Genomic DNA, 22,573 nt, shown 5'->3' on the forward strand with positions numbered 1-22,573 from the left:
CCAAGGTATCACGCACTCAATATTGCCATCTGTCTAGGAAGCCTGCCGTGACATCCCCTTGCCTCTGTAGAATTAATTGCTCTGTCTCCTGTGCTTCATAACATTTCTGTTCATATCCTGATTACAGCATTTAGCAGACTCTACTATAGATTTTGTTTATGTGCCTTTTTCTTTGGTAGACATTTAGTTCCTTGAGGACAGAGATGGGCTCAATTCACCTTTGGATCCTGGTGCCTATAATAGTGTCTGACTGTTGGCAGATAATCCTTAAGTGCTTACTGACTATATGAATGAACAGAGGCCCAAATTGTGATTATTAATTACTTGTCTAGCTTTTCTATAGCAGCAAAGATAAGGGCCCCCGGGACTAACAGGCTGAGAAATCTTTGATGGTTTAAGAAAAGATTTCCAACCTTTGGAAATAAGGAGAAAAGCTGACCACATGACCTTCAATGTCACTTTAGAGCAACAACAGTCTGCTTAGTAGACAGGGGTCACCTGTGGGCCAACCCAGCCAGCTGTCTGCTCTTCTACAGCCCGCAAGCTAAGTACGGTTTTTAGGTTTCTCAGTGTTTATATAAACACCTTCATAATATCTTTGATTTTTACCTTTTGGTTCATAAAGCCTAAAATATTTACTATCCAGCTCCTTAAGAAATACTTTGCTGAGCCCTACCCTAGAAGGCAATAACTTTGTTTCACTAATAATTTACTATTGATTATGGCATGTTACAATTCTATAAAGTTAGAAGTTATAGTCTAGAAAATGGATAATATACAATGATTGTATTTTCTGTTTTGTATTTAGCTCAACAACCTTTTTCTTTTGTTCTCTGGCTATATAAAATTCCTGTTTCCATACCACCTTTAAATCAGATTTTTCACCCTAATATACTAATTCCCTTATCAATTAGTTAAATAAACTTTAACATATGCTCGCTATTTGTATGACAATCATTTTTTTCATATTTTGAGGGTTATTCTTTGACAAGGATTTGGGGACTAAGAGGTAGTACTTAGGGACAGGTGGCTGCTAGGCTGGGGGACAGCGGCTGTGAGGTAGGAGACCCTCCAGTGTTGTGTAGCCTTAGTTCTAATCTCCCTTTTCTCCCAAGAAGAAAAAGGCCAAGAAGCTAGACACCCAGAAACTCAGTTTTGTTGTATTTGGCCATTCTGGTTGGAAAAAGGTGAAAATGATAAGAAAGGACGCCCTTTCCTTTCTCCAGGGATAGGTGCTCGCGATTGTCTCCCACTCGCAAAGCGAGGTGTTCATTCCTGACAGTCTTTCCAGCAGCTGCTCCTTCTCCCTAAAGATTTCCCCTCTTCATTCTTTTTCAAGGAGAGTTTTCTCAGCAGATTGGACTAAGGCCAATGCGCTCAAGCGAATACTGGCAAGCCGAACCTGGGTCAGGGAGGTTTCTTGTATTTGCTAAAAAATGACCTTCTGATATTGTCTGGGGTTTCGATTATCAGTGCCCCTCAGAGCTCTTTTACTATGTGCTGGAGGATGGGCATGGCCATGCGTCAGCCCAAGTCTTAGATGCTAGAAAAGACCACGCCAACAATGGAGTTAGGGGCTGTGTAAACTAGAATTGAGTCCTTGCTCTCCGGGAACCTGAAGTAATTATCTTCATTCAGCATCCAGAGACCTGAGAGGCAGCAAGATAAGTTGGTTGCACTGGTTGGCTGTACTAGGAGGACATTTTAATCAGCTTGACTGTCAATCACCATGACAGCTTACACTCAAATATCCCACCAAAAGGCAAACATCTGGATCACTCAGTCACACTGAAACATTAGGAGCAAAAGAGCTGTCATGTTCTAGGAATTTTTTTAAAAAAGGAAAAAAAAACTATTGAAAATTACCTGCATATTTTTTCTTAATTTGTTTTAAAATCTAGACACCCATTTCTTCTATAATCAAAATACTAACTTTGTGCAAATTTCCCCAAACTAAAATTGTATAGGAGAACTGATGCTAGAAACACTTTACAGGTTTTTTTTTTAGAACAACATTTTAAAATTCAGGTTCAAGAAGTTTCATAAGATGTAGATTCATAGATGTGAGAAATTAATTAGCTCTGCTCAGAAGCAATGGTTGTGAGCGTTTTGGGTTTTTGGTCTGTCTGTGCCTGGACTGGAACAGGCTGTAACAGGAAGCAGGAGCTGTGAATAATGTGAAAATGTGGGTGGAGGGTGTTTGAGTCTGTGTCTGAGTGGGTCCCTGACCATGGCTCACTCTTGGGTGACCACCTTCCTCTCCTCAGCAGCCAGCACCCTCCAATGGGAGCTTGTGCGGCTGCCACTGACACCTGTGTGGCTGGTGTCCTGCCTCTTTAGTTCTGGTATTGACAAAGAGTGTCTACTTGGTCCAGGTCTACTCAGCCTCCCCTGAAATTTTTCACTCAGCCTCAACTTTTGGACTTTGGTGTTCATCTCTTCATTGTTCAATGTTAGCCAGAGTCCTGCTAAGTTGGTTTAGCTGGACATCCCGTCCTCCATGTGTGATCGCCCTCGATACCTAATCAGGTTCCTCATCTCCCACCATCCCCAGGTAATGTTCGATCAGCTTGGCCTGCCTTCCTCAAGAATCCTTTTAAGTTATTTTAGCCAGAATTCCCACATACAACTGATGCTTCTTGGTAATTTTTCTATCCACTGACCCCCACCCTGCTACCTGCCTATAAATTCCCACTCGCTGTATTTAGAGTTGAGTCCACTCACTCTCCCCCAACCCCAAGAGCCCATTGCAGGATCCCTTCACCCTCCAAGATGGTCTTTAACTTGTATCATTGAATGACTGTTTTTTTAACAGCGCTGGTTGTCTTTGTGGCTGTGGCAGAATGCTCAGTCCTCACCACCTCCAACCACCACAGGCCATCTCACTGCCTGAGACCAGCCCAGAGGGACTAGAGGTCTCTGTATATTAATCTCTACCACTACATTCTCTCTTCTGTTCAGGCACCAGGCCTCAATGAAATGGAATTTAAAGGAAAGCTCAGAGTTTTCTTCATTATAGGCTCACTCAGTGATTCTCAGACTCATAAAAATTTGCAACTAAGTGTGGCATATTAGAAAGTGCTCATTAGGAAGTCGTTTAGAATGAACAAGGCATAGCTTTGACCCCAGCATCGTTCTAAGGTGTTCCTCGTTGGCCACATTGGAAGATTCTTTGGGCAGGGACGGACTTTCATGCATTAATGTGATATATGATAGTGGATGACTGTTTGTTGTTTTGTATTAAACATATAAATGGTGGTCAAGGTGGAATCATTAAGCACTTGTTGGTTATAAGTGGGTGAATCTACCCTTTGCCTTTAGTGAAATAGCTAAACCAGAATCCCCAGCTGTGAGTTAGGAAGCTCCCTCTAAACCTTGCCTGTTCCTCCCTGCTTGCTCATTACACCCCACTTCCCCATCCCCCATGTCGATTGGAAGAAACACTTTTGGGGCCACATTGGCACAGTGGCTTATCACTCTAGATAAGAACCCTTATCGATATTGGATTAATCTATTTTGATTTATATAAAAAATTAATAAAGTTCATTGTTTATTTTTAACTTATAAAATCCACATTGGACTTTCTAATTCTGCTATCCTCAAGCCCTTTGGTTCGGGCATTACTGACCCACTACAGTCATTTCTTGGCAGACCTCTCCCAGTCATTCATTCATTAATTCATTCTATGAATTTTCAACGTATTAAGAATTCAGCCCGGCCGGGCTTGGCTCAGTGGTTGAGTGTCGACCTAGGATCCAGGTGATCAGGGTTCGATTCCCGGTCAGAGCACATGCCCAGGTTGAGAGCTCGATCAATGACTCTCTCATCATTGATATTTCTCTCTCTCTCACTCCCTCTCCTTTCCTCTCTCTGAAATCAATAAAGATATATTAAAAAAAAAAAAAAAAATTCAGATTTTTCTCACTCTCCAAGTATCTGGTAAGAAATAGAGTAAGGTAATTTCTCCGGTTGTCTAGCACACTCTGGCTTTCCCCTATTGTCTCACCACTAAAAGATAAACTGGGCACACTACCCCACAGTCTACAGGGGAGCCTTGGGGCATTTCTTGGGTAGCTCAGCATGAATTTGGCTCCAGCAGGGACTGGAGCTGATGTTAGCACCATCTTGTTTCTACTGCTATTGGCTTCTTAGAGGAAAGGTCCATAGCTGAATTCACACAAAAAATCAGTGAAAATAATTCCAGTTCCAACCTCCACACAAATACCTTGTCAGGGTACTTGTTACTGCTCTCACTGGTACCCTACGCAGGTCACAAAGTGTTAGTCAAGTTAATAATGATGATGTTGCAACACTAACTAAACATTTATTAGTCAACTATAATTATTGCCTGTTATGTTAAGTATTGTAAATAGAGTCCCTTCCAAATCAGCAGGTTCTGCAATCACGGATTCAAACAAACTTGAATAGAAAATATTTCTTCAAAAAAGTTATGTTGTTGCTGACGTCTACATAGGCTTACAATGGTTGTGTCTGTACTGAACATATACAGATTTTTCTCTGGTCATTATACCCTAAGTAATATAGCATAACAACTATTTACATGCATTTACATTGTGTTGGGCATTAAAAGTAATCTAGAGATGATTTAAAGTATTTGGAGTATGTGCAAGGTTATATGCAAACACTGTGCCAACCCTTTTATATAAGGGACTTGAGCATCTTTGGATTGTGATATCCTTGAGGGTCCTGGAAGCAATCGCCCCCATGGAGAATGAGGGACAACTCTATTATTTTAGTTAAATCCTCACACCTGTTACTGTTTCCATTTTCCAGTTGTGGGAATGGATCGCTATTGTTAGCACACAGGAGTCACATTCAGGACTAGAGCCCTTCATGGGCAATGCCATGCTATGCTTTTTTCCAACATCACCAGGGTCCCTTACCCGTCCCTGAAAATGCACTACCAACCTCCTGGCCTCTTTCTAAGGCACTACTAGGTGGGCCTACATTGAGAAGCCTGTCCCCACAGCAGCACCCCGAGTCCTCCCCTGCTTCAAGTTAGCTCCTCACGTTTACTTTCTCATGTTGTTGGGTGAGTCTCTAAGCAAACTGAGCTCCCCCGAGGGAGGGAATTGGGCCCTCACCTCCTTCATGCTTTGCAAGTTCTCCCTATACAAGTCCCTGTTGTCATTTTCAATTGACTGAGGAAATTGGTCTCCTGATCTTAACTGGCAAGGACCCCTGGTTCCTGCTTAGTTGTGAGGAAGTAAGTTTCCAGAGGGAGAGGCAGTATTTTACTAGCGTTTAGGGGTTTTTTGATTTCTTAGGGGAGCCCGAGGGCTTACTCAGCCACCCAGCTCAGAGGTAATCATTCCCAGGCTCAGTGCCTAAGGGCACTCTGTCATTTTAATGAACCTATTTACCAGGTAGGAGGCAATTTTCTTAAAGTTGCACAAAGTTCTGTTCAGTCAAAGATAAGTGTCTCCCAACTGAGCTTTTTTGTTTGGATTTTGCCCAAGGCCTTTCCCTCAGCCTTCATTGTTAGTCCACAGAAAGCCAGAGAGGGTGTTTGAGATTCACTTTACTAATTCATGGCCTATCAAGAAGCTTTGTTTTCAACCGACTGGCAGGTGCATTGGCAGTCGATTTGGAGCCTTGGCCGGTGCACTCCAGGGAATTAACAAAACCAAACCAAATAAAGCAAAAAAAAAACAAACAACAACAACAAAAACTTCCCTCAATTGTTTAAAAAACGAGATTTTGAAACTAATGGTGGAAATAGTTCCCAGTGTGGGCACAGCTGGTTACAATGGTAATGACACTAGCTTTCCTACGGGAGCAAATGTGTGCTTTCTGTGGTGTAGCTTTGGGCCGAGCCCCCATGTCTTTTGAGAGTTTTCTTCATATCTTCTTTGTTTTAATCTGCAATGGAAGCTGGTCTAGGGTACACAAACGGGAAGGGACTTTACTGTCTTCTTTCTTCCATGATGGGTGAAATTGCTGTTTCCCAAGTTTGAATTTTGGTCTAATGATTCTTTTCCCCCTCAGGAGGAGTCTCAGTTTCATCCTGAGTTGTGTTAGGAAGAGGTGATTCCCATAGTTAACTGTGACTGGCAGGTTTCTTAGGTAGGAAGCCCCAGGTTGTTACAGTTCACTGAGAAGGTGCTTTTGACTTTTAGCGGAATGTAAATTAGCTTGGTTGTCGGTTGTATTAAAAAAAATCTCTTAAGCACTGCAAAAGTTTTTCTCTGAGGGGAAATTAAAGCTCAGATTGTGAAGCAGGAGGTGCACTTGTTCGTTGCTTTGTGGTGTAGGAAAACTTTACCTTGCATGTCTTAGGACCCTACCTTTCAAATAAGGCAATCCATAGCTTCCAAAAGGTTATTTTGTCAAGTGTAATTTTAATTTGATTTTTGTGACCTCAAAGTTGAGCTGCAAGCTTAATCAAACAAACGTAATCCCTAAACGCGCGCATATTTCTGAATTGAATTCTTTTACCTGGTTCAATGTTGAGAGAGTAGCTGTCTATTTCCAGATGGAGCTGTTGGGCTGCAGCAGAACAGAAATCCTCCAGGACCCGGTGCACGGCCTTGGTGAGGTTGTATGGCACCGACTTAGCAAACCTCATCTTGCTATTCACAATCACACTCCCATTTCTGAAGTTAAGTATTTCAAGTTGCTTAAATCCTGTAAGATTAGATCGCAGATATGGAACCAGCTGCAAAATAAACGATGGTTGGTTTACTCTTAAGTGTGTTCTAAGAGCTCAGCCGCTGCTAATTCCATTTATACTCACTTTTCATTATCTGAGGCATAAATTTCCATTTATTTGTTTATTTTTGTGTGCTTGGATTTAATGTGAGACCAGAACACCACCACTTAGTGATCTATTTGCAGTGATTATGTCCCATATTTTCACCTTTCTCTCTGTGTATTGAGATGGATGGGCAGTAGTTTTGTTCATAATGAATTGTGAGAACAGAGGATTTTAAAAATCCAGGCAAATGCTATCAGCAAAGCAGGGATGCCAGGTTGTTTTTCATTTTTGTTTTTAAATCCAAGTAAATAAAAACATGTTCCAAAATGAGCTCAGAAGCAAACTTCCCTACGCCTGTGTAAATGGGACATCTATTTGGAAGCAACCAACTTGAACTGACCCATTGAAATAAGCAACAGTTTAAACACCGCTTCTGTTTATGAAGAGTACGTTTCACCGTCAACACAAGCTCGCTGCAGTGGAAACAGCAGGAACTGGCAGCCAGGCCTGGAACTGTTCCTAACGAGCTGCGTGACCTTCAGTGAGACACTTAGCCACTGCGTTGTACCTCAGCATCCTTATCTGAACTGTGAGGGAGAAGAAAAGGTGGTTCCCTAAGGACCTTTCCCAACTTATAATGTAATAATATCAAAAGTATGCCCCAGGGCACTGTGCTTCAGGCTCCCGCATCTGCCTCCTGTGGGCCATAGCCATCCTTGAGATCTCTTTTCAGAAATGTTTGAAACTCAGTCAAGTCTGCCTTGCTCCTGGCCCTGTACATGAGCCACTCACTCATGCACTGACACCTATGAGTCCGGGGAGCACACAGGTGCAAGCTGCAACCTCCCAGGCTTGGCCCAGACCAGCTTTTATTTCTTCCCTGTCTCCACCCTACCAGAATTTTGACTCTGACCCTGACCCACGTTCCTGTACATCCCCCTTGCCCTCACAGTCATCGTGAAAATAAAAAAATAAAACACAGTTTTACACAGAGCTTAAAACTTCATTTTCCCATCTACACTCCCATGATTTTGCCTACCTACTTTGAACTCGTTCTGTGTGTCTTAGCATTGCTTTGGATTCAGGTGGGAATTCCTTGTCTTCGCCTACTGTGCAATGACTAGCTGCTTCTTTCTCCAAAATCCATTCTCCTCTTTTTCATGAAAAAGATGCTGCCTAGCTAGAGACCACATTTCCTGGTCTTCCTTGCCAGCAAGGTGTGACCAATGGAATATGAATGGAAGAGATGTGGGCAACTTTGGTATCATTTGCTTAGGAATTCTTTGCCCTGGGCTTTCTCTCTCTCCCCTTCTCACAAGTGGAAGCAGGATAGTGACCCAGCTTTGACTGTGTGAATGAGGAAACACCCCCAATTGGGGTTGGCAGAGTTACAAGACATAAGGAATATAGGTTCCTGCATGACACTGTTGAGTGGGGCTGTCCCACCCAAGTGAAAGAGAAATGAACTTGTATCTTATTTAAGTGACTATATTCTTGATCTCTTCATTATGGCAGCTTAGCATGTGCCCAAATTAATATACCAGGGTTAGGTCCACTGGGAATCCATTCCTTGAGATTGTCCCAATTATCTACTCACCTCATTGTGAGTGGTGGTGGGGGAGGGGGGGAAAATTGCACAAAGTCTTCCTTTAAAGTTCATTTGAAGAATTAGTTTTATGTAGTTTTAATTTATATAATAATTTATATGAAGCTTACAAATATTTATCCTGTTATTTTCAGAAATTCTGTACTCTGTGATATGCACTGTGTACTTGGCTTTAATTGGCATTGTGTGCAGAGGTATCACATGGCTCAGCATTTCTTACTGTACAGGCATTTCTTATCGCGCACATAGAAACAAAACAAATGTGGGTTTGGAAGGTGTTTTATAATCAAAGATATATGCCATCATGATAATCTTCTCATTGGCTTTGTTAGGAATCAGGAATGATAAGCCATTTAATCATTTTTCAGTTTTAAAAAAACTTAAGGGGAACTAAAAAAGAGTCATCTGTGCTGGACCTTTCGAGCTTTGAACCCTTTGGTGGCTCAAAACAGTGACATTATAACTTAGGAAAAATCTGCTCATACTGCTTTTAAATCTCAAGTTCAGAACTTGAGTGGTTATGTATTATTCTTGGGAAAACTAAATTAGGAAGAACTATAATGAAAAGATCTTAAGTATAAATTTGTTCCCAGGAGGCTGAGTGGCAGTGCCTGCTCATATGTTCACCAGAGAACTCACTTGCCTGTTGGATCCGAATCCATCTCAACACTCTAGCTAAATGCCTTCAGCAGCACTCTCTTCTAATCTGCATTGCTCAAGACAGCCAGTGATTATATTATAAAGTAACAACAGAAAAAAGAAGAGACACACAGAGGGTTGTAAGTAGTGCCCACTCACCAACTGTGTGAATCTTTGCTCCAGAGCTTGGTACTCCAGGGAGCTCTTGTTGAACAGGTCGTTGGAGAAGGGCATGTTAGCGACACGCAGACTGAAGAACACCACCAGCTCTCCGCCCTTGGCAGCTGTGGTCATAGAGCTAGTGGTGATATACTGTAAAGCTGGAAGAGGAGTGGCATTCTTCAAGAAACGGTCTAGCATGGAAACATATCCACTGAATCCTGGTACCTCAGAGGAGGCAGGAGTGTTAGATAGATCCATTTCATTTAAGCCTTGGACTATATCTTGGTTGCCTGGACTCAACCTGTTATCTTCTGAAGATGCGGGCAAATGTGAAATTTCCAAAGCCGGTTGCCTGATGGCAGAATAATCATCAGTGGGGATGGTTAGTCCTGGGATTAGCAGTGTCTGGTCAATGGATGTTATGTCTGTGGCACTTTGATCAGTCAGAGAGAAGATGCTTGATGCAGTAAAGAAAGGTAGAGTTTCTGATAGGGTAGTAGAGGCCATAGCAGGTGGAGACAAAGAGCTGTCCATGTTGAAGGCTCCTGATATCAAGTCATTACATCCAAGCATTCCCCCAAAGAATAGAAAGAAAGAAAAATATCCATAGTTAAACTTAAAACAAACAAACATTTACATTGATTATTTTAATGTCATAATTTGAAAAATAAGAAATTGGTACAGAAAGGGCAGGCAATCCTGTGTTTAAACCTAGAGAGACAGAGGGTAGGTCCTGAATCCATTTTCTTCAGGCCTTCTTTTTTTAAAAAAATATATCTTTATTGATTTCAGAGAGAGGAAAGAAGAGGGAGAGAGAGAGATAGAAACATCAATGATGAGAGAGTCATTGATCGGCTGCTCCCTGCACGTCCCCAACTAGGGATGGAGCCCGCAACCGGGGCATGTGCCCTGATCAGGAATCGAACCCCGATCACCTGGATCTTTCTTTCTTTCTTTTTTTGGCCCAATACATCTTTATGTATGAGACTAAAAGATTTCCAGTTACCTAGAGTTCCTGGAATTACACTCAGCCAGAGACAGCACATCTAGGAACCAAGTGGTAAAAGCTGACTAGGTCACCAGGTGGTGCCAAACCACAGATGGCATTGAATAGATTTGGATCCCACATCCGCACCTGGAATTCCATCAACTAGCTGTGCAGTTTTGGCCCAGAAATTTTATTTACCTTCCAATCATGCAAACCTGTATTTTCTTCAGTTGTACTTTTTTGGGATTCCAGTTATCATATTTTGGTATTTTTAGCAATTAAAATTTAAATTATGCTTTTCAAAAATTGTATAATCTGACTGAATAGCTTGCTAATTTGCAAAATGATATTGAGAGAATAAAGGTGTGGGTTACACATATAATTTGAACTTTATATTCACCATACAACTTGCTAAATGTTTTATAATATTTAAAGATTTTGTCACTTTTCCAGGATTTGTACCTTGATATTTTCTACCACCATTTTGCATTGTTTTCTTAGGTAAGTACACATTGAACTACTGAAGTCTACTCTCATTTTTGTGTTAAATTAAAATCAATAAGTGTTTATGAAAAGTGGTTAAAGGAAACTATCAGATAAAAAGATTGGTGAGTTATTAAAGTATTCCAATAAACCTAAATCTAGAGCCACTGACAATATTTAAGGCATTAGAAAGATCAAAACAGGGAGCTTTCTGTGATTACTTCAGTGGTTTTGGCAAATATGTGGGAGAGCTGTACTGAAATCTAAGTGCTAAACATGATGAATGAACTGTCTGGATGCAGATATAATCTTTGGACTCTCAGTCAGCTAATTTACTAGAGTGCAATCACCCAAACTGAAATTCCAAGTGATAAACAACTCCAAGAGGTGGACTCATATTAGTTTTGCTAGTTTCTTAAAATGAAACCTGCCTGCTGATGAATTGTACACACATTTCAGAGAAGCACCCTCTTTTCTTGCACTTGGGAAGGGCGCTTAGGTGTGCCTACACATAATTCAGTCAACTGTCAGAAATTATGTTTCCTAACATCCAAGATCTCTCTGGATATACAATGTAGTTTTATTTAAACCTCCAGTGTCATGACCTGAATGTTTGTATCCTTCCCCCAAACTCATATGATGAAACCCTAATCTCCAGTGTGATAGTATTTGGAGGTGAAGTCTTTGGGAGGTAATTAGGTCATGAGGGTGGAGCCCTCATTAATGGGATTAGTGCCTCTGTAAGAACAGTCGTAAGAGAGATCATCCCTTTCTGTCTCTCTGTCTCTCTCTCTGCCATGTGAGGATACAGCAAGAAGGCATCAGTCTGAAAACCAGAAAGAAGGCTCTAACCAGGAACCAAATCAGCCAGCAAGTTGATCTTGAACTTCCCAGCCTTCAGAACTGTGAGAAGTAAATTTCTATAGAAGCCACCAAGTCTATTGTATTTTGTTATGGCAGCCGGAGCTGACTAAGGCATCTATGGTAGGATCTAGGATGAGTAAAATGAAAGGCTTCAGGTGTTATCAATGATTGGGGTTGACTTCTTTGTGTCATGGGAAATTCATGTGCATTGGTGTTCCTGTGATGTGATCTCTGTGCACCTCCAGATGATAAGCACAGTGACAGATGTCTTTGTTCTGCTTCTGGGCCAGCATCTCATTACTCATACCTTTCTCACTATATAGACTTTAGTCAGATTAAACTAGGTCCTTATATTGTCATGAACCAATAAAAATGAATTGGCAATAAGAACAAAGAAAACTAAACAAATGAAAAAAATTGAAGAAAACATTAACTCCAGGAAAACAAAAAGGAAACAGTTAGAGCAAATAGGTCAACTGTGATCTATAATGTAAACACTGAATATTGATTTAACAATAGTTATCACCATATTGAGAGGGGATAGTATTATAAGAAATTTTAATTCTTATTTAAAATAATAAAAAGTCAGTAAATAATATAGAAGACTGACACAAACAATAGTGTGGTGAAGGCCTGAAGTGGGGGGTGGAAGGGGTCAAAGGGGAAAAAAGATGACATTTGTAATATTTTCAACAATAAAGATAAATTAAAAATAAATAAATAAAAGAAAAATAATAATATGGAAGACTGATGACTCAAAAGATATACATTATTTAAAAATATGGGAAGGGCAAATACCAGAAGAACTAGCTAATGGGGTCAAAAGGGACTACTTTTGGTAAGTGGGGCTACACAGTAGGGAGGTGTGAGATCACAAAATGCTGTATTTGTCAGAACACTTTAATATAATTTGACTTTCAAAAAAATTAAACTTTTTATTTTGACACAATTGTATATTCATATGTAGTTCTGAGAAGTAATAGAGAGGGGCATCAATGAAAATGGCAGAGTAAGCAACTCCAAAAGTCAAGTTATCCTTCTTATTTGAAAGTTACAGGTAGTAAGTAGCTCTGGAGTAATAAGAAATATATACAGGGTGGGGCAAATGTAGGTTTACAGTTGTTTGTATGGAAAATAATACAGTAATAAATAAATAATAATGTAAGAATAAACTGTTTCCTATACTCACAACTGTAAACCTACGGTTGCCCCGCCCTGTATTTGGTCGTTGGCTTCAGCTCCTAAATTTCTGACCCTTGGGCAGTAACTGGGAAACTATGCGGCCAAACCCATTCCAGGGAGAAACTGGGAGCTGTGCATTTTTTTTTTTTTTTAATATATCTTTATTGATTTCACAGGGAGGAAAGGAGAGGGAGAGAGAGAGAGATAGAAACATCAATGATGAGAGAGTCATTGATTGGCTGCCTCCTGCACACCCTCGACTGGGGATCAAGCCCGAAACCCCGGCATGTGCCCTGACCGGGAATCGAACCCTGATCGCCTGGATCCTAGGTCGATGCTCAACCGCTGAGCCACGCCCCGCCGGGCAAGCTGTGCATTTTTGCCTGCTCCCTCTGTGCTGGGCCTGGGGCATGGCCGTGGGAAGTGCCTGTATGTCCATTTGTAACCGCTTCTGTGTTTTCTGTGGTTCCAGAGGACTTGTGAATGCTGAGCCCTACTGGTTCTCAGAGCTGGGCGATTTGGAGCCAGTCCCTTAGGTGGTGGCATAGAAGTTGGGAACCCCCAATTTACAGTTGATTGATCATAAGTACAAGTGACAGCCTGGGACTTGCGACCAACAACTGAAGTGAGAGAGACAGTCTTGTAGAACTGAGCTCTTTACCTGTGAGGTCTGTGCCAACTCCAGGTAGTTAGTGTCATAACTGAATTGTAGGACACCCAGTTGGTGTCTAAAGAATTGGAAAATTGGTTGCTGTGGAAAAAACACAAACCTCCCCCCCCAAGCCAACTCTACACATCTGATATCAGAAGTGCTGTGAATAGAGAAAGAGTTTCCCTTTTAGTAGCCAAGCCCTCAGGAGCTTTGGCACCCGTGAGCGGTTATTGAAACAATTATCTGATGATAGATTCCAGCTGACTGGAAGCTAAATCAAAACAGAGGCCTCCGGAATGTACAAGCTGTGGCAGAGGGTTTGAGAGTGAGCCCTAAATCGATTTAAAGGTGGAAATCTGTCCAAGAATCTGAAGAGGTTATGGTTGCAGATCCAATTTCAAATTTATAAACCTTGACAATGGTAAAACACTCACCTAATTACCAAAACTTGGGGTGTGGGAGAGTGAAGACGGTTGAATTATGAGTTTCTGATAGTTTTACCTTCCATAGCAGTACATCAAAAATGCTGCCTAATGTTGGTACATATGGTGTAAATGACAATGCCTCCCCATTAAACTTTTATGTAATCTTTCTTAGTAGCCTTTAGGGATCTTTTAAGAAAGAATATCTCATGAAGTGAGGAAATATTTATCTGAAAATCAGCAATTTCTTGAGTGCCATTAGTTTCTTTTTCAACTGTTAAAAACCAAGTGAAACTTCATGTAATCCATTTTTTAGAATGGCATTACAGAAAATGTCTGTGTTTATAAAAGTGCTTCTATTCTCCATCCTTTAACATTTTAAGTAATGAGCATATATTATTAAAAAATAATGATAATTACTATTAAAAAAAGACAATTATTTAGTCACTTAACATAAATATATATTTTTTGATGGGGGCATAAAATCTGAGGTTGCTGAAATATCAAATGTTACCTCTTCTGCTTCATGAAATACATAAATACACATTACACAAATTTACATTCACATAAATATACATTTAAAAGTTTTCTCATAGATGTCATTTTTATATTTTTGTAAACTTCAGATAAAAAATAGCTCCTTGGATATCTGGAATAAATGGACAATTTCAAATGTATTGACATATTAAGTAAAGGTCTTAAGCAGAACCATCACAGAAGCAAAAATATCTTCTACCAAATCTTTATTATTAGTAGTAACACTAAAATAACACCTGGATTAAACTGAAACTGGTAAGAAACTTACTTCCTAAGCCCTGGAGGACTTCATTGTGCTTTCTTACTATTTTAGTTGGATATTTCAATGAGGTTATAGCCTCAAAAATCTAGCCTTAGAATTTTGAGAGGCTAGATTGAGGATGAGATGGAAAAAAACTAATTTATTTGGCACCTGTTATAGTTTTAGGTGCTGTACAAGGGATATTAAAAAAAATTTCCATTTACTTTAAGTCATTTTATAAGCTTCTAACTGATTATACATTCTGCACTTGCTACTTGCTGTAAAGTATCTATTTAATTATGTCTTCTTAAGTGAATGAAGTGGGTCACTGAGAGAGGCAGCCCAAGGCTACAAAGATGAGTGTCCTCTTGACCAGGGACCATCTGTACAATGAAATATGCATGTCTATGGATTCTAACATGAGGCATTTGTCTGCTCAAATCACCAATCAAAGGCACATTTTTTTCCAGTCTGGTATATTACAATTTTTCTTCACTAAACAAAAGTGAAGAAATCTATGAAATCTTATTAGACTTAAACCCTGCCTCATATAATACAGAAACTGCATCACCTTGATTACTTTCTCTTCATTGTGAGTTACATCATCTCTAACAACTTTCAATTTAAAATCAGCCCTATATAAGGAAATTGTGAGTATGCATTTGGAAAAAGCCCATCTATGTCTTTCTCTGATCTGTTGATGTCCTTAATAAAATTTGTCATTCCCTTCTCTAAGAAATGAACAAATGAAGTAATTGTGGCATGAATTTCACATGCAGTGATGCTGTACCTTTTAATAGCATAGCCATAGTTCAATTCTGAATTGCTTCTGAGTTATTTATTCCAAGATTATTGAAAAGGTTGCGTTTTCCCAACTTTGATTTGCAAAGTGAGATAATAAATATATAATTATTCTCTCTATTAATAACTTCATATGTACCTAAGAAAATTATAAATATTTTTGTTTCTGATTGTTTATTACTAGCATATGGAATACAATAGATGGGCATGTTGATATTGCAACCTGCAATCTTGCTAAACTTATTTGATCTTTTTTTTTAAGGTTGCTTGTGATTTTCTACATAGACAATTATGTCATTTTCAAATAAGTGTAGTTTTATTTCTTCCTTTATAATTTGCATGCTTTTTCTTATTCTGACTTATGATTAGGACTTCCAGTCTGATGTGGATAGAAGTGGTGAGAGTGGACATCCTTGACTTTTTTTTTTGGACATATTTGTTAAAAATTTCAGGGAGAAAGCTTCCCTTTTTTACCACTACATATGATGTTAGCTATAGGTTTTCTGTGCATGCCCTTTATCAGGATGAGGAAGTTCCCAGTTAGTTCTGGTTTGCTGAATTTTTTATTGTGAATGAATGTTGAATTTTCTCCAATGCTTTTTGTGCATCAATGTGGTTTTTCTTCTTTAGACAGTTAACATAGTGGATTATATTGGTTGATTTTCTAATATCGAACCAGCTTTGCATTCTTAGGAGAACCCATGTTGGTGAAAAAAGATTAAGATTACATAAAATGTGAATTTGGGATTGCGGAAGGCACACAAAACATTACATAGTATGGTAGCATCTGGCATGGTCATCGATGGTCCTTACTTCCTGTTATTCATACCCCTGTATAGTCCCCTCCTACATTGCATGGGACTGTTTTCCATAGAATGCTATGGAACAGATGATGTATGATTTGAGACTAGGTCATAAAACTACTACTTCTTCCACCACACTCTCTTGAGCCAATTGTTCTGGAGGGAATCAGTAGCCATGTTGTGAGGACACTCAAGCAGCCATGTGGAGAGGCTCCTATGAGGAATAACTGAAGCCTTTTTGTAGCCAATTTGCCAGATATGTAAGTCAAGCATTTTAAAGAATGAACAGAGACTTTGTTTGTATGCAGAGTTGTTTATCTACCAGTAAATAAAAGAAATGCAGTATGGATAAGAATTTTAGAGGAATGTCGGAGCACTTTGTGTAGAGTGCTCGGCACATGCCCAGTGAGGACTCATGTTCAGTCTGTAAATGAGAAGTTGGCAATTGGTCAGTTAGAGGTGGTCGGTCAGTGGTTTCTGTCAAGCTCTGAGAGCCGGCAGAGAAGATGTATTTTAAGACAGGGGTGGCCATGTCCCAACCATATCTAGAATAAAATAAGTTCTGTTCAGAGTTTTCAATACATCTCTGATGTCTTGCGAAAGTTAATGTGGAATGGTTTGTGCTGGGAAAATATTGTGAAAGAATGTGAACTGTTTTTAAAGACAACTGGGTGTCTTTTCAAGGGTATACTGAGCATCAGCCAGCAGAACTTTGGGGATTATCTAATTTTAGAAAGTTCTGTAGTTTTAATTATCTTTGGGCTATTTTATAACCCCATAAGCTATAGAAAATTAACGGTAAATAATTCTAGTCCACAGAGATGTTAGCAAATTTTGTCTCATGCAGATGCCATTGATTCCCCTCCTGTGAAAGGCACAATTCAAAACATTATATTTTACTGCTGGGTGGATTTTGACCAGTTTTGCAGCAATTTGTGAATTCGTGCCTGCATTCCCAATCGCCTGTATCAGGGGTTGGCAAACTTTTTCTGAAAGGGCCAAATAGTAAATGTTTTAGGCTGTATATGCCATGTGACAGTTTCTATTGCAACTACTTAACTGTGCAGTTATAGCTTTAAAGCAGTCATAGGTATGGCTAAAGTCCCATAAAACTTTATTAATGGGAGATAAAATTGAATTTTATATAGTTTTCACATGTCACAAAATACTATATACTTTTTCCAACCACTTAGAAATGTAAAAACCATACTTCACTTTCAGGCCATAGAGAAACAAGCAGTAGGCTGGATTTGGCCCACGGACTGTAGTTTGTTGACTGCTGGCTTATATTTTGTTTATTTTAGGATCCTCTTTTAACCCAGTGTAATATCTTACAGATTCCCTGCTTAACTAATGAGTTAAATAAAATCTTCAAGGTGTGTTCATTTTATATTTGAATGAGAACCAAGATTTTACCCTTTTAAAAAAAATATTCTTTAACATGTACCAAAGGCAGTTAATAAAGTTCAATTTAGATATTTGGAGAACATGAATCCAAAAGCTGAGAGATTCTCTGCCCTGAGTGAATATTAGAATCCTGAGAAGCCTACAGAACTCTATCAATATCAGGGCTCTTCTGCAGAGAAATTGAAATAGACATTTAGACCCTCAGGACAGGGCCCTGCATTTGTATGTTTGAAAACTTCTCCGGTGATTCTAATGTGCAGTCAGGATTGAGAACCAGTTTGTTTGAAGACATGGTATATAATAAAATGTTCTGGTATACCAAAGACAAGTTGCTACTTTAAGATATACAACATAGAGTAAACAATGAATAGAATGCCTGCATATTAATAATGTTGCGTGATATTGTTTTAGTCTAAAGTATAAGAAAGATCCAACTATCTGAGATTATAAATTGACTTAATCAATCTCTTAAAGTTTTTCTAATTGTTTGGAAATTGGCAAATTAAGATTATTGCCAAAGACTTAAGCATAAGTTCTATTTATTAAATTGTTACTTCATTCCATAAGAAATTCAAGGTGGACTAAAGACCTAACAGTACTAGTAAGAACCTGTAAAGCGTATGATTTCCACTCTATCGCATAGTGTTCTTAGTTGTTTTGATGGGAAGACTTTTTTAAGCAGGAACTCTTAACACTCCAAACCTCAAAGTTTTGAGTGACCTTATGGTGCACTCACTAATTGTGATGACTTAACTAAAAAATACTTAGCTAAAAAATACCAAGCAATTTTATTCCTATCTGAAATTTTATACCTTGCAAAGTAGTCCCACATTTTATCCAAAGTGATCCTGAGGTTTTGATAAGTATTATAAAAGGTAATTATATTGCATACACATTTGTAATTTATTTCCCATCCGTAACCCAAGCTTTTCCCACTATTTGATTCAACATCAGTTACTTAAATACTCAATAAACACAAACCTTTCTTTGCTTTTTGTCTTGGCTCTCTCTCCTCTGTGTCCTGTGTTGCTGTGTCTGCCCTCCCCTCCCCTACGCTGCCACATTCACGCGCAGTGCAGCTCATCTGCTGCACCAGGTAGCCTCTAGCCTCGGCATCCAAGGTCATGCATTCTCGTGCTTTCTCCATCCTTCCTTTTAATGAGTCCCAATACACACTCTTATTGCTGGCGTATTTTGTTACTGCTTTCTTTCCCTACGCTCTTTTAAAAAATGTTATATACATATGTCTATTAACAGCCCTTTGAGAAAGGAAGGTAGGTGCTGTACCCCATCTACAAATAAAGAATATGCAGCTAAGAAAACTTAAAAGTTCTTCTCAAAATTAACTTATGACAGGCTCAGTACTAAAACTCAATTTTCTTAACATATCCATTTTATTTCCACAAAAAAAGCCAAATGTCGTTCATGTTTCCCTCTTTGCCGGTGCTTCATGAATTCATTCATGTATGCATGCTTAAATTAATTCAATAAAATTACCAAATATCTACCATCTGCCAGGAGCTTGTAAGGCACTGGGGCAATAGTAATGAACAAGATAAACACATTCCCTGGTGTTTATAGTAGCTGAAAATACTGCAGTCGCTCCAATTTATTGAGCACCTTCTGTGTGTGTTATCATACCTAAAGGTCATATCCAAATTATGAGGTGCTATCACTTCCACTGTGCAGGTAAAGAAACTGAGCCATAGAAAAATTAATATAACTCTTAATATAGTGTCAGCGATGAGGTACTTAATAAGACTGTATACTTAATGAGGCAATACACCTATGGTCTTAAAGAACAGCAGGTAACTTAGCAAGGTGCTGGATCTGACGTGTTGTAAGGAGCTGGAAGGAAAGAGGTGAGGGGGGCCATCCTGTAAGGGGTGCTGATGAACCCCGGGACTCACATGCTGCCTACAGCTCAGAACCGTGAGCCTGCTAATCAGGGCCACACGGGTTTACTAAGGTGTGACACAAAACAAAAGGGTCGGCTTTTTACTTTTCAATAATGAATCTCCAAACCACAAAGTCCAATTCTGCAGGGATATAACTGTCCTCAAGTGCTGTTTCTGTTAGGGAGGGTCCAGGAGCTGGCATGTGAGCCATGCCCCTTGTTACAGTGAAAACACAGACTGTAGAAATTTTGAGTTAAGAGAAATGACATCAAATACATTTGAATAGCTGTGAGTTTGTTTCTATTCCTCATGAAACCTCACAGTGAAAGGGCAACTGCATTTACCAGCAACAAAATTTTTCTCAGGGGAGCAGGTCACCCTGTCTAAACCCTAGGTCCTGAGGAGGCCGGTTCTGAAATTAATGAACCAAATGTAAATGAAAAGAAAGAGGCAAGGTACTTGTGAGAAGAGCAAGCAGCTCGCGCCCACTGTGAGGTGGAGCTGAGTCCGCACCGCCTTGCGGGCCGGCTGCTCAGGCTGCAAGGCGAAGACTGGGTCCCGCAGACCAGGCCTCGTGTTTCAGGCAGGACAGTTTCAGACACAGTCACACACTTCTGGAAATGGTGACTTTTAAAAAAGATGTACCACAAAATGAGCAAATTCGAAAGAGAAATCGGGTTCATGAATACTAGAAAGAGAAAAAATACATTAGCAACGTATAAAAGGTCTACTCATCCTGATTTAATATTATACAGCAAACCTTGTGAAACATTTTCGCAGAAAATTTTAAATATGAGTAGCAAGGTTATCAGGAAGGGAAAATACACAGGGTGGGGCAAAAGTAGGTTTACAGTTGTGAGTACGTGAAACACAGAGTTTATTCTTGTATTATTATTTATTAATTATTGGATTATTTTCCACACTAACAACTGTAGGCAGACTTTTGCCCCGCCCTGTATGCAAAGGCACAAAAGTAGAAGAGAGCAAGACACCTGTAAGATAGGGAGTGAAATCAATCACTTGGACGGTGGCTGGATGGGAGTGGCGTGAGAGGAAAGAGTCTCGGGTGACTTACAGGTTTCCAGCTTGGGGGGCACTTTCATTGATGGTGGTTATCTTCATTTATGACAGGGAATATGGGGGGAGAAGCCTCAGTGTTTCTCATATATAATCTGGAAAATGGAGAGAATAGCTATCCTGTGCATTTTATGGCATAGTGTAGAAATAAGTTAATTATATAAAAAGGCATGAAAGAACTTTGAAAATGTTAAAGCCCAAATGGAAGTTATAGTTGCATCGATTGCTGTGGAGCAGTGGTTTCCTCAGTGTTCCCGAGGCCCCCCAGCAGCATTAGAATCCCCTGGGGGGTTGTTAGAAATGCAAGCTTGCCCCACCCTAGACCCAGAGAATCAGAAACTCTGGGGGGCGGGCCCAGCAGTCTGTGCTTTAACAAGCTCTCCAGGGATTCAGATTCCAGGAGAATCTGAGAACACTTGTAGAGGATAGCTTCTCCAGTTTGTTATGGGAAAGTATACAGTGACCGAAGCACAGACATGCAGCCGAGCCTAGATCTATGCCTGAAGAAGATATGAAACATGTTCTTCTGCCCTCAATCCTTGTAGTTCCTACTTTACCCACAGGTGCCTCTTTATTATATTTTGCTGGCAAAAACTTGGTCAGGAAGAGCTATGAACATTTATGTTTAATACCAAAATCTGTTGAAGTCCATGAAAGGGAGCTCTTCTTTAAAATTAATTTAGTTAAGGGAGAGGAAATTCAACTTTAGGCAGTAGCTTTGAACTCTGAAGAGTAAGAAATCCCTAATGTGGTCACACTGAAGTTCCTTATGAAACGCTCTTCCATTTGACATTTAAAGTGCTTTTTATATCAATGGATGCAATTTTGGGGAAAAATATGACATTTTCTGCTATATATCTATAGAACTTGTTAAAAAAGCAAATACTTGTTAAAACACATGTTTGAATTTCCAGGATGTTGTCAATTCCAGCTGGTTAACATTTTGCTTTGCTTTCTTTTTAATGGACTATAACCCCCACCCCCCACAGGAAGAGAACCAATAAGATGGTTTTTAGTGGTTCTTCTCAAGTTATGGTTGCAAAAGATACTTGTATTTCAGCCACTTAAAAAGCAATCACTTAAAAAGCAATCACTTCTTGCCTCAATGCATGCTGAAAGTTGGTTCTGAAAATACATATTTTGAGGATATCCCTAGAGTACATAATATTCTATCAGCTATTGGAGGAAAAATGCAAGAGTCTTGTTCTAAATTCCTGTTTTTAAAAGATAGTTTAGAAGCATGAACTTTTGGGGGATACATTAATAGTGCCAGTTGGAAATATTTCAAACTCACATTTCTAAGCACTACTCATCCCCAAGTGATTTGCAAAAAGCACCTGAACTGCCTTTAGTGCAATAGATGCCTGGTTAATTTCAAGCTTTTGGTATTGACAATTGTACCAAAAACATAATATTTCATCTGCTTTAATTTTACACAAGATTTTGAAGAATTTGCAAGATTTATTAAGATTAATAAACTATATTTGAATAAATCATAGCCTAATCATATGTTAACATTAAAAAATTCAACTTCATAGGACATTGTAGGTGGTGGTGAGGGTAAGATGTGTAGTATCCTGCAAAGACTGAAAGCATAGGGAATGTGAACATTAAGAAGAAAGTCAGAATAATCCAGGCAAGAGTTTATTATTTACTATCTGAATAAAGAAAATGTATTCAAATTCTCCTTACCTGCCATGAAGAATGCCCGAATCATTGCTATCATTTTGAGCAAATCATCTCTTTCATTTTTAATTTAACATTTTAACCATGGTGAGGAGATAAAGTGTTACACTTATGAGGTTCACATTTTGCATCTATGACCCTACATCAGCCATGGCACTTTATTATTTTCACTGCCACCAAAAAAGGGCTTGGAACATCCCACTGCCACCAAAAAAAAAAAAAAAAAAAAAGCTGAGAACACCACCATATTTAAAACCCACGACATTATCATTAGCATCTATCCATATTCTATTAACCATCCCTCCATCCACTTATCGGTTTATAGAGCAAGGATTTTCATCTCATGGCACATATAAACTAATTACTAAAATTCTACAACACACCAAAAACTATACTACTTTTTTTGT

General features: G+C 39.3%; 1 protein-coding gene across 1 annotated transcript in view; it reads right to left on the reverse strand.

Annotated features, from left to right (window-relative positions):
- The window catches only part of IMPG1 (interphotoreceptor matrix proteoglycan 1), a 106,652-nt gene that overhangs the window by 16,765 nt on the left and 67,314 nt on the right, over window positions 1–22,573 (reverse strand). The window contains 2 exon segments of the mRNA XM_087817144.1: window positions 6,460–6,679; window positions 9,123–9,670. Coding sequence (XP_087673270.1) covers window positions 6,460–6,679; window positions 9,123–9,670 — 768 coding nt within the window.

Source organism: Miniopterus natalensis, chromosome 5 (genome assembly GCF_054644295.1).
Source record: "Miniopterus natalensis isolate mMinNat1 chromosome 5, mMinNat1.hap1, whole genome shotgun sequence".
Taxonomy (NCBI): domain Eukaryota; kingdom Metazoa; phylum Chordata; class Mammalia; order Chiroptera; family Miniopteridae; genus Miniopterus; species Miniopterus natalensis.